Raw genomic sequence first — 12,955 nt, forward strand, 5'->3', positions numbered from 1 at the left:
AAATAAATAAATAAATAAATAAATAAATAAATGGATAAAATAAAATAAATTTTTAAAAAAGATGTAAGGTATGTTTTTGGCGCTGGCCTCAGAACCCCAGGTATAAAATGAGAAAGATGGGTACCTTGATCTGGTTTACAAGATTGAATCTCTACAAGATTTTTTGATAGTCTTGATTTTTACTGAAACCATTACCCAGTGCAACTTCAAGGTCCAAATGTTTATACCCCCCAGCCTTGCAGCTTTGGTCTAAAGAGGTCAGCATACTGTGTAGAGTATCTTACAGCACATTTTCTCAGAAGGCAGATCTGGGGTACAGCAGCATCTGAACGTTTACGTGTCAAGTGTGTAAATGCTTTGGAAGCCTCAAAGGGAAAGTGCCTGACACACCTGGCAAGCCTGGAACCTGATCTCTCCTTCTTCCTCGCTGCTTCACATCGCACTGACATGGTGCATGGGGGGAGGCTTAGAAAGGGAGAAAACAAAACCCACTGCTTGAGAATTTAGGCTGCAGAGTAAGCTCGTTCGAGTAATAATCAACAAAAGCTGGCAAAATCACACGTAGATTCACGTTTCCAAGAGCCATCCTTGGGCTTTTTTCAAAGGACACGGGTGTGCAACTAGCTTTTACGGTGTGACATTTGGTTAGAAGCATTTAACCACATCACCCCAAATTTTTGTGCTCAGAAGTTACACACGAATGGTATTTGACTCTTCTTCAAAGCCATTCAACCTGAAAGATTTCCAGGCATGTCACACGTCACATTTAGCTACTTTTGCTATGAAGGGCTTTCCACCAACTGGCTCACACTCATTGCCTAGAGAAGCAAAGGAAGAGAAATTTTTAGCAAATAGGTAAGCTCCTGAAATAAATGGTATTATTCTGGTTCTGAATAAACTACACTAGTTTCCTCATTTGGATTGTCAGAGCAGTAGAAGCCTTCCACCAAATGCATCTTAGAGATGTATGCATTCCACCATTAAGCAAATCACCATTTCTGTATGTCAGAATCCAGTTCAGTATTTAACACCTAGCCCATCTCAGTGAAGCTTTTTCTGGCCCCCTTCCCCGCAGCACGATTTCTGCTTTGTCTCTGCCGTTCTTGTAGACAAAACTTGGACTGCTCACTATGAGGGTTACCTGTGTGCTTGTCTCGTGCCTGTTACTGGATTGTAAGGCAGCACGGAGTGTGGAGGGTGCTCTGTTCACATATCTTTTCAGAATGCCTTGCTTCGAGTAGATTCTAAATATTTGTTGACTCCAGTTGATTTCCTAAACAGCCTAATCACCATCTGACCTCATCTTTGTGAGGTCCCAAACAAAAGTACACACACACACACACACACACACACACAAGTTTTTTAATGGTGACTTTTCTTTAAGTTTCAGAGAGCCTTCAGGTCATGCATATACACTAGTCATTTTTCCTTTGCTCATTAGCAATTACTACAAGATCTTAAAGAAACACTTAAACTCAGCCATATAATTAAATATCTCTTCCCCTCCTGCTTCCTCACATGAACATTGATAGAGTTAACACTACTGCAAAGACATTCGTGACCTCAGACTTTAGAGGCATGCATGTCTTTTAGATTCTTTCCTGAGCCTTTCACACTTTCATTTCTACCTGAAATCCTTTCTGAAACTAGGGTATGAAGAAATGAAAGAATTGTTTAAAGCAAAGGCAAAATATGTCTTATTTGAGTTCTTTTTTATTATTCAAGAAATAGACATTTAATGACTTAAGTGACAGGCTGGGTGCTAAGCATACAAATGAATAATACTATATTTCTATTACTGTATGGATATTATAGCTTTTCTGGACCTTTCTGACATCTTTGTTGATCACATATCTATATAATAGTGTCTTTCATCCTAGATATATTTGTACCAGCAAACTGAAATCAAGGAAGAATATTTTCATAAATTATTTTTAATGTTTTAAAATGTTTTGATCCTTGCACACAGCTTGTGTTTACATGACAATAAACAAGCCTTTTATCAGGAAAGAAACTAGCCAGAACATATGCTGGTGGATCACAATATTTTGACCCAAAAAAATGGTTTTTCTCTTTTTCATCTTGAATTTTTTTTTTTTTTTCATATTGAAGGAAGTTTTCAAATGAAGGGTTTCAGGTAGGTTGTCTCCAGGTCAGTTCACCTCATCAAGGCTTTGCTTAGTCATCAGGGGATGACCCCATCCTGCCCTACTTACCTTTAGCCTCACACACCCACTCTGCCTCACGCAAGAAACAAGTTCCTTTGAGTCTGGATTTTTTTTTTTTTTTTTTTTTTTTTTTGCGGTACGCGGGCCACGGGCCCAGCCGCTCCGCGGCATGTGGGATCTTCCCGGACCGGGGCACGAACCCACGTCCCCTGCATCAGCAGGCGGACTCTCAACCACTGCGCCACCAGGGAAGCCCGAGTTTGGATTTTTATGAAACAAATCATGTGGTCTGGGAGCATTGATAGTTGAAGGACTTTGATAGAGATCCTTTTGAAAACCAAAAAAGGTCTTTTGAAATATGAATATTTCTCCCTAATTACAGTAACTGTTTTGTAATGATGGTTGGTTACTGGGTCTCCTTAAATCAACCTGTAACTGCAGAAAAACATTTAGGATGGAGAGATGTTCAAAGCTACACTGTATGTTTGAAAACATGACCCAACATGATGCATAGAAACTACCAAGACCTATAGTAGATGTTATGGCTGACTTATCTGGGCATATGAAAAATATTGACCCTTTGATTGGTATCATTTTTTTCATTATGTCAATATGACATTTGTCTATGAAAATTGTAAGTTCCTTAAAGAAAGTATAGCCTTAAAATAAAAATCATCAGGTCAACTTAATAGACAAAGGGAAACAAGCATTTGTGGGAATCCATAATTGCTGAAAAGCTACATTCAGTTGAAAAATAATACCATCTTGGAGCTCTAGCCAAAACAAAAAAAAGCCAAAAAACAACCCTGCCATTATTATGTGATATTTTTCAATTATGCTTTTATATATGCACTTACATGTTTTCATTTCTACCTAAATAAGAAAAATCTTAATACGTTTAGGTTTGAACTCTGGAAATGTGCCACGAAGATTCCTGGTCCAGTTTCTGTAATGGCTACAGTTTGTAAAATCTAGTAGGAATAGGATGTGATTATATTGGGCTTCAGTCTGAAGAATTGTTTTAGCAGGAATTTTATATGCAAGACTAAATGCTGATCAACAGAGCATAATATTGTATTCTGAAGTGTGCTGGCAAAAGCAAAATTAATTATTTCTTTTCTTCTTTCTTTCCTTCCCCTGAAATCTTCTGCCATAGCGACTGCATTTGCCTCCAGACTTGTCAGACACAGTGAGCCGCTCGAGCAAACAGGATCTGGCAGAATCCGCCAAGCTGCTGGGCCCAGGCTGTGGCATGACGGCCCGAGGCAAGAAGCACCTGGACTTCTAGTGATTCCTCCTTAGTGGTTGATGCAGAATTATATGACACTCTAATTATGATTGCTAATAGCTTATGTAAATATTTTTCTTAACGATTTGACCTCCAATCCTTGAAAAACACAGGATTGCAAAATGAGGCCACCGTTCTTCGTTATTTTAACCAACTTTCTATACAGAAATAGTACAGCAGAAATACTTTCACTTTAAATTTTGTTTTATGCTATATCTAGAGAAAATAGATAATTTTATTTTTAAATAAAAGCAAATCAAGATGCCTTACAGTGGTCATTAGTGTATGTGTGTTTAAGGCACTCGGTTCATGGTAAAGTGCATGTTACAGCAGGTAGCATATAAAACGTTATGAAATTCAAAATTATATATGAAAAACGTATTTTCTCTTCATTTCTGAAAAAGACACCTCCCGCCAAAAATGCTAAGGTTTTTTTAAGAAATGAAAAAATTTGTTTGCTAATATATGAAGACTAAAATAAAATGAATTTGCATTGATGCATCCTGTTATGAAATTGATGAAGACAAGATAGTATTTTGGGATTAAGACTCCATTAAAAATAATTAGTCTGCCATAGTAGTTAATAAATATAAAGAACTTGAGTGATAGAAAACTTAAAGAAGTAGATGGTCTCTGTTTAAACAATTAAAGTCCGCACTGTGAAATTATGTCAATAGACATAATTCAGGATTGATATTCAAACCGACAGCTACATTCATGCTAGGATACTGGGGAAAAACATGTATTGAAGCTTGGTGAGAGATTTTTACAAAACATCGGTCTGAGACAAAGTATAAAAAAGCTAACTCAGATTTCCATTGCATCAGGTAAAACCCTCTGTTAATTATCAACATTGGTAGGTGTGTACATTTATAATAATATAAACATGTCTTTGTGCATATATTGAACTCTTTTTCATATGAAATACTAGTTTTTTGAATCATAGTTCCATATTCTCAAAGCTTTTGACAAATAGTAGACGAAAAGTAAAAGTTAGGAAAGTAACTTGCATATTTAAGTAAAGAGTCTCAGTTTTTAAAAAAGCTGTTTAACATCTGTTAGGAGAAACTGAATTTTCAAGATACATTTCCAAATATATTAGACTATCTTGAAGCAGTTATATCTAGCATTTTTGAGCAGTTTGCTTTTAATATACCACAAATTATACTTTATTTGTTCTTGACAACAGTGCGGAAAACAAAGCCTAGGTTTTTAAAACTGTCTAACCAATATGATGAATGTCAGTCACTTAAAAAAAACCCACTGTAGCATAAACACATACTGTATACAGCTTTTATTCAGAATTAGAATAATTGAATCAATGACAGGATGTCAAATCTCTCCATCATATCCTGTCACTACCAGTTTATTTTTTGTGATCAAAATCAAAAAGACCACTATTTTGTCACCTGCTATTTCATTAGTACTAAAAATCAGGTTTCTTCTTCTATTTTTTTAGAACGTCTGGTTTATTTTTTGCACTTCTTTTAATTCGAAAGACACAAATTCTTCCCCATTTTCTTTTCAACATAAAGTTTAAGAATTGATCTGTCAGTTAAAATTAAAGGGCTTTCATATTAAGCAAAGGTGCTTTTAAAATTTAAAGCAACTTCAAAAAATCAATTTAGTCCATAGATAATAAATAATATGCAAATACTCCACAAAAGCTTTGCTATGTCCTTTGAAAGCATTATGAACAATCTGAATAAGCTCAAGTGAATATTTTAGTCGGGTTATTATTTTAATAAGGCTAACCTTTTTCTTACCGTGTTGTGATTCGTTTTATACAAACACACAACGGAACAATTACATAGCATTTGACTCTGAAAAGGAAATGTGAGGTCATCGGATATGAAAATTGCTTGTCAAAAATACTTAGTAGGTCATTGATTTACTACCCTAGCTACCATGTCTATAAAATTAACAGCCAATTACTAAATAGTATATGCTTTGCAAATAAATACTATAAAAATTGAATGTGCATATTTGAACCCTTATTTTAAATATAAAAGAAACTTTTAAAACTCAGTGAAAGTGCATTTTGAACAATAATAGTACCTGGGCTTTCCAAAAATCAGATTCAAGTGCTTTGTTGGTCTGATTCACTAGGCAAGCTTTGTAAAGAATAAGCTACTGGAGAGGGATGTATATTTTTGTTTTGCACTGATAAAAACCCACTCTAAAAATGTGTTTTCTTTCCTTCTGGAAACATCAATTGTCCATATGCTAATAACTTATTACATAAAAATACTGGTCCTCAATAATGCTACTGTAGGCATACAAACCATTTTGGTATATTATGAAATATACACTCTATTGACAGATTTCTTTTTCAATTATCAGCTTGTCTCAAAGATTTTAAGTAACAATGCCAAACAGTGTTTGAAACGTCCTCATATCTTTTAAATGTTTCTAAAACTTCTAAACCCTCTATGGTATTCATTTCTTACGCTAGATTTGCCTTTCTTTAACATGAGGTAAATATTTTGACTGCTAGAGTCTGCTCAGGTGCTGGGGTTCTAAGACCTTCCAAATTTCTTTATAGTAGCCACCAATTTCCACTTCTCTCTTCCATTTATTCTTTATCTCCACCTCCAGGACCTGCAAATACTAACACTAGACAAAATAAAACTACTTCAAGAGGAAGCAACACTGCAATCAATTCCCTATCTTTTAAAGAATCAACACACGAATGCGCATACAAAGCAAAAGTAGGGGGAGAGCCCTATTCATTTGTTTAAGCCCATTATGAATGTCATTTCTAAAGCATCATGTTAATGCTTTCCAAAGATAGTCACCATCAACACCACCAAATTTAAGCAATTCTAACCCTAAGTATTTACACTTTGAACTTCTAAACTGAGCAGTGAAGTCATTCAGAACCAAGGCAAAAAAAAAAAAAAAAAATTTTTTTATCAATAATAAAAAAGCAGATGAGGTTTATTCTTGAGGAACAGAAAAGGGAAGAATTTGTGTTTGGCCTTGTTGAGCCAAGCGTTATACAAAGAAGAAAACCCTTTAAAAAAAAAAAAAAAATCTCGTTAACATTAAGGCCCAGAGCAAAAAGAAATAAGCAGAAGAATATGGGCATCATTCTAAGATGACAAAAATTCACCAAAGCTGAATCTTAGAATAATACTGTATGAATGACTCCTAGGAAGCCTAGTTATGATTTTTTTTTTAAAGGAGGAAGAAATGATTATGTGAGCCATGTCAAGAAGCAGCTGCTTCCCATTTAAGAGGAGGCACAGCTTTGGGGTGGGGAGGAGGGATATTCTGGGAATTCATTGTAGTAAAACGCATTTGTTTACTTGGAGTAATTTGAATGTTTCTTAACCGTTCAGCTCGAGAGAAGCAGCTGCTTCCCATTTAAGAGGAGGCACAGCTTTGGGGTGGGGAGGAGGGATATTCTGGGAATTCATTGTAGTAAAACGCATTTGTTTACTTGGAGTAATTTGAATGTTTCTTACTCAACCGTTCAGCTCGAATTCCGTTCACCTGGTCTCCCTAAGTCAGTCAAGTTTGGAGAAAAATCATAGGCTGTAAGTCTCACGATTCTACCAAGGGCATCACAAATAGATGGCCGCCATCCTGGAAGATGGCGTCAAAGCATCCCTGAAGAGTTCCCATTCATAAATATATAAATATACCTATCAATAAATAAACAAGAATTAATTCAAGAATGAGTAAAAGGCCACCTCGGGGCAGTGCTTCCACACAGTATCTGCCGTGCTGTCCCCAAGGGCATGCCTGGAGCTCCATTCAAAAGGACAGCTCGTCTCCCTAGGGTGAGGGCACAAGGCAGAAGGCAAGGCAGCTGACCCATCCTGCTGGATCAGAGGGCATCTGCAGCTGAGTGGCCGCTTCAGACTAAACCAGGCTGCTGAGCCACCGTGCCCTGGCAAGCCTGACCCTCAGAGGACACGTGTACGTGCCTAAGTGCACACAGGCAGCTCTCCTCTGCGGCCACAGCGCTCCCCTCCTCCCGGCCTCAGCTCCTGCACCCAAATGCCACACCCGGTGCTCCAAAGTCTCTGCTCTCTGCACAACAGAGCCGTGGGCCAGGACTGGCTGCCTGACCCTGGCCCAAATCAGAGTCGCTTGGAAACCGTCCCTTCTTGCAGGGAAGAAGTGAGCCAGCCAGGGGCTGTCACACACACTCACACATAGCCTTCCTCTGACAGTCCCCTGGGCACACGTCCCTCAAGGAACGTAGGCTGCAAAATGTTAGGAGGTAGAAATATCTGCACGGGCGACTGTACCAATAATGCATACGTGCACACGCTGCCGCAGAAGTGTGCACGCGTGCAGCACAGGCTCACAGTCAATCAAACTACATGCACACGTATAAAAACGGCAGTCAGCATGTCTCAGTGTGCAGGCAACTCTGGTGGAATATTAATATACAGCATGCCAGACAATTACCTGTTCACAAGTAATTCTTTGACTAGAAAATAGTAGATGTTAAACTAGAAGGTTATTTTTTAAAGCCTCCAATTAATTTCTCTATTTCTGATCATTTGCCTTTGGGGATTTAAAACAAAACAAAAAAGGAGCAGAGTACAATTCAGTGGAAGTGTGTCTTTGTCCCCAGAGGGTTTTGCCTGTGCAGGCATTTAATCTAGATTGCCAGCCCCCCAGCCTTTGACTGAAGCTTGCAGAAGAAACTTATCCATATTGACTTATATGTTACACAGAACAGACAGAAATAAAAGTCTCAGACAGGCCTTTTTCACCCAACAAAGGCTTATTTTTTTCCATCCTTTGCTTGGGCTCAAGCACTCCTGCCCTGCGTGCCGCCACTTTAAACATGATCAGATCTGTGCTTCACTGCAAATAACAACTGACCAACAATGGGCCCTGCTTCATAGATTTGGGAATGTTTGGCTTAAGCTGCCAATGACTGAAGGCCTTTAACTCCCACCGGCCAGTCACAGTCCGCTTTGTTGTTGTCTGTTGATGTGTCTGTGCTCATTATTCCTTGACATGCAACATCCCCCCTCCAGCCTCCACCCATCCACAGCCGCACAGAAAGCGAGATTCAAATGGGAACAGCTGTAGTGGTTCAATGGGAAGTGATGCCCCTTGTGCAAAGGGGAGGGAGACAGAAAAGGGAGAGGGCCTATTTGAGAAAGGCAACAGCTTTCAGGGAGTCTTGTATAAGAAACCTACTTTTGAATATAGTTCAGTGAAATCGCTGTTGAGACAGGCTGACAATGGAAATCTGCCCAGATTGAAAATGCCAGCCCTAATTCAAAAGACAATTCCTAGTTAATAGGTTGTTGCATTTTAAAATTATTTCTCGACTTTGAGCTTTTGAATTAAACAGCTAACTGGGAAATGCTACCATTTTGTATATGTACTCTGGGTATAAATGGGCACAGGTCTACACACAGCTTTAAGTGGAATTTCTTTCTAACACATTTGCGATTTATGACACCTATAAGAATTATTTCTTTAAGGATCATCGGGATTTAAAATAGAGTATGTATGAAAGTAACCATTCGTTTAAAATGTTAATCTAACAAGGAAACAAAAGTTGTAACACCACACTATAAGGTTAAAAAGAAAATAGTATAATAAAGGAAATACAAAGGCTTTGGCATGGTTTTTACAATCAACAATGGTTAATTTTGATATGTAGTTGTGAACAACTTCAAAACACTTAAGTTTAAAACTCTTGCAAGCACTTTTAATTGATTAGGAATGAATTCTAGATGCACAAAATGATTGGACTGTGAACAGTAAATACAACTATATCTAAGAACAATTAACTTCTGCTGGCCAAAGAAGAAACTTATGATTGCATGAAAATGTGTATAAAACATCTATAGAGTATTCTTGTCAAATATAAATGAAATTAACTTTATTATAGAAATCATTCTGAGGATTTCTAGGGAAGACAAATACTTACATTTTGACATAAAACAAATTGGATTATATCGAAGACACACTCTACCATTTAGCTATCGACTTTTTTCTTCCTTGAATTTATATCTTACCCTTTTTTTGCACATAAACTTCATCTGTTAACAACCTTTGGAAAACCAACAGATATTTCTTACATAAATCTAGTGCATGTTGTTCCAGGTTTAATTATATGCAAAGGAATGATACAAACGTGGAACATCGGTCCATAAACTATGAACAGATGGGTAGAAGTATTCGATATATCTTGATAAAACTCAAATTCGTGGCAAAGCTTGTTGATCATGATTTCCTTTTTTTAAAAAACAACTTCATGACCAACAGATCAAACATCCATCCAGTCTACGTTGTTCTTTTTTTCATTATAACATACAAATGCCCATTTACAAATAATACACCAAAATGAATAAAAGTTTGGATACCAAAATGAAGATTTGTTCCAACTGATATCGTGCCTTCTGTATACAAAGGTCCTTGTTTCAAGTCCATTCCCCAGTGGTTCAACACAGGACACAATCGCAGAACTGAAGTGCTTCTAACAGCCATTTTTCTTTCCTTCCTGAACGTCCAACTGCTGTGTCCACATAGTCATCGACTGAATTTACACAATATATCCTTTCCTTTTGTTTGTTTTTTGATTGTTTGTGTTTTTTTTACTGTAATCTTGGCCAGTATTGAGACATATCAGGTTCACTTCCAGGAACTTGAACTGGAACTGACACACCAGGGGAAATGAGTCCTAGAAGTGGATGAAAGAAATAGCCATGTAGATATTCCCTTCGAGAGACAGGCATGGAGTACGAATTTATAGGTTAAAAAAAAAAAAATCTCTAGTACTTTCTAACATTTAACTGAATCTAAAAAAGAAAAAACTTTTCAAGTCCTATAAACAAAAGTAGCACCTTCAGAAACCAGAAAGCATGTTTACACACATCTACTGAATAGCAAAGCCCCCCACGCTCCCCCCCAAAAAAAACAACTCCATTTGTTTGTATGTTTGGAACTTTAGCAACAAAACCATCCTGGAAAACCAGAGTGGTACTTCTTCAGTTGCAATGCAAGGCATAGAGGAACTAGGAGGGAAGTGAGAAGTCTTCCAATAAACTCAGGGGGCCTTCACTGTTAAACTTTGGCTAATATAATAATTTCTCCTTAGAAAAGTTACATTTTCAGGCCTTGTCTTCATATACAGCTTCTGCAATCAAATTCAGGAAAAACAACTTTTTTTGTCAGTATGGCATCAAGTCACTAACTAGCTTGACTGAATTCCCCTTTTAATCAGTCTTCCCCAAGGAAGCGAGCAACAGAGAGTTAAATACACCATCACACAAGGCCAGGAGGTTCTTTTTAGGTAAACTTTGAGTGAAGGGAGATCACCTGGCAAAAGAAGCTGCAAAGGCCACCTCTGTGCAGCCTGCGGAGAGCAGCAGCTCACCTGTGGAAGTGGTGCCCGAGGTGCCCATTGGCTGACTGTTCATGTGTGTCTGCATATGTGGGGGGGTGTAGGTGTCATAACTCCGCCCGTTCACCGAAGGGCTGGTGGGCAGCATGCAGGAGTACGCGGAGGTCTGGCTGGGGACTGGGGGCTGGGAGGAGAAAGGCGAACTCGTGGTTACTGAGAGACACTTTGCATAGCCACACCCCCAGCTCCCTCCCTCCCCCCAGGAACTCTGCCAACAAGTCTGATCGTTAGATACCCGCAAGTAAAGCGCTGGAATTCCACGTGGTAACACTAAGATCGGGCTTCCAACCAGTCCTTCTGTTGTCCACTGCTGGAGTAAAGTTGCCTACACACCAAACTTTTTGAAGTACCAAAAATTCAGACCATTCATTGTCCAGCTAGACCGTTGGCACTCTCCATAACATTAATAGGACTTTTGTCCATTTTCACCTTGGACCTCTGCTGGCACCTTTAGAGAAACTATAACATGAGGACTTCCATAAAGACACACCCCCTTCTCTTGCGAATTCCATCCATTTGGGAATCCAGCGACACCTCCACGCCTCAAACCCTGTATCTCAAGCTGTGAGGCAGAGGACAGTGGCAGTAACTCTCTGTAAAGTTTGGTTTAGGGACCTTGAAAGCCTTTCATGGTGGGACTTACGGATTTAAAGATTCTTGAAGAGGCAGATCAGTGATGATCTCAGGTTAAAGTAGTCAGAAGTGTCAGTAAATACCTAGCCCCATCCGGAGAATTAGCTGTGACTTTCTTACAGACACCAAAACTGAGATTAGGTTTTATCCACAAAATTGTGCTGCTACCCTCGAAGTGTTTAGAATCATGGTATTGAAAAGATAAACCTTTATCCTGACTAAATAAATACACAAGGCTGAGACAAAACACCTCATGAGCTCTCATGGGGCTATGCTGGGGCAGCAGGCTTGAGATGAATTAATAGAAGCAGATTGTCAGGAACAGGGGAGATGATAGTACTGCTCTGATCTGCGAACTATAGAAATGTTTAACATTCCAAGATCCACATCCTCAGAGAGGGTGATACATTAGAGAAGGTTCAGAGGAAGACACCCACCCTTTGTAAAATGGTTGAAGATTTTGGTCAACAGGATAAACTGATGGACAGACAGGCCAGCCCTCGCCCCCCTCCAAAATTCAAAGAGTGATTTTCTCTGAATAGTAGAATTGTTGATATTTTAATTTGCTTTATGCTTTATGAATATATATATATATAGTTTGAATGATATTATAAGTTGTATAATTTTTTAAAGTCAGCATTTGAAATAAATTGACCCACACCAGTCTAAGTGGAAACAACTCTAACAGAATAGCAGCATCTATTTCATTGTTTCTAATTGTTTTCTCATATACACATTTTTTTTATCTTCATAGAAACCTAGATGTTGCTACAATTTACAAAACTGAACAGGACTCTGTGGCCTTATTAAAGTCTGAGGATGACTGCTAACATCGGGTTCAAAGAGGCAAGCAGGCCTTCAGGGCCCTGCCGGAATTTCAGCTTGCATTTGCTTCTAATTCCCAAAATGACTTCCTCCAGGCAACTTTGACTTCTAGAAAATTCCAAGGCAGTTGTAGCAACCACAACTAATGGGCTGTTAATCCCTTAATTTACATTAATTGCTCTACAGCCAATAATATCCAGATGCAATAAAAATAGACGTGTGAATAATTCCTCTGAAGTTGCTTATCTAGCTGCTCCTGTATTAATCTAAAGACTGGAAAGCACTTATTTTGGTGTGATTTGGGTTAGAAATCCAGCAGATGTTCAGTGGAGAATAAACGATTTGCGCAACCCCAAATTTGTTTCCATCAGGGGCTGATGCTGGCCCATCTCACACTGTCTGGCATCTCTAACTGCTGCACAAATAGGACAGGAGTCCTGGGGAAGTCACTGCAGAAGGCCCACCAGAAGACCAATTATCTCTCCCCATCATGAATCTCTCTTGGGCTTCCCTGGTGGCGCAGTGGTTGAGAGTCCGCCTGCCGATGCAGGGGACGCGGGTTCGTGCCCCGGTCCGGGAAGATCCCACTTGCCGCGGAGCGGCTGGGCCCGTGAGCCATGGCCGCTGAGCCTGCGCGTCCGGAGCCTGTGC

The 12,955-nt window shown here is 38.9% G+C and overlaps 2 protein-coding genes across 9 annotated transcripts in view; one reads left to right on the forward strand and one right to left on the reverse strand.

Annotated features, from left to right (window-relative positions):
* Window positions 1–3,713, forward strand: part of ELP4 (elongator acetyltransferase complex subunit 4) — a 236,533-nt gene extending 232,820 nt beyond the window's left edge. Inside the window, exon 10 of the mRNA XM_024118740.3 lies at window positions 3,325–3,713. Coding sequence (XP_023974508.1) covers window positions 3,325–3,456 — 132 coding nt within the window. The 3' untranslated portion in view covers window positions 3,457–3,713. The remainder of the gene's footprint in view (window positions 1–3,324) is intronic.
* A 6,298-nt stretch (window positions 3,714–10,011) lies between these two features.
* PAX6 (paired box 6) overlaps window positions 10,012–12,955 on the reverse strand; it is a 20,321-nt gene continuing 17,377 nt past the window's right edge. For all 8 annotated transcript variants that reach the window (XM_055078773.1, XM_007115802.4, XM_007115799.4 and 5 more), the window contains 2 exons: window positions 10,820–10,970; window positions 10,012–10,123 (listed from right to left, as the gene is read on the reverse strand). In XM_055078773.1, coding sequence (XP_054934748.1) covers window positions 10,038–10,123; window positions 10,820–10,970 — 237 coding nt within the window. In that variant the 3' untranslated portion in view covers window positions 10,012–10,037. The remainder of the gene's footprint in view (window positions 10,124–10,819; window positions 10,971–12,955) is intronic.

This window comes from Physeter macrocephalus, chromosome 16, assembly GCF_002837175.3.
Source record: "Physeter macrocephalus isolate SW-GA chromosome 16, ASM283717v5, whole genome shotgun sequence".
Classification (NCBI taxonomy): domain Eukaryota; kingdom Metazoa; phylum Chordata; class Mammalia; order Artiodactyla; family Physeteridae; genus Physeter; species Physeter macrocephalus.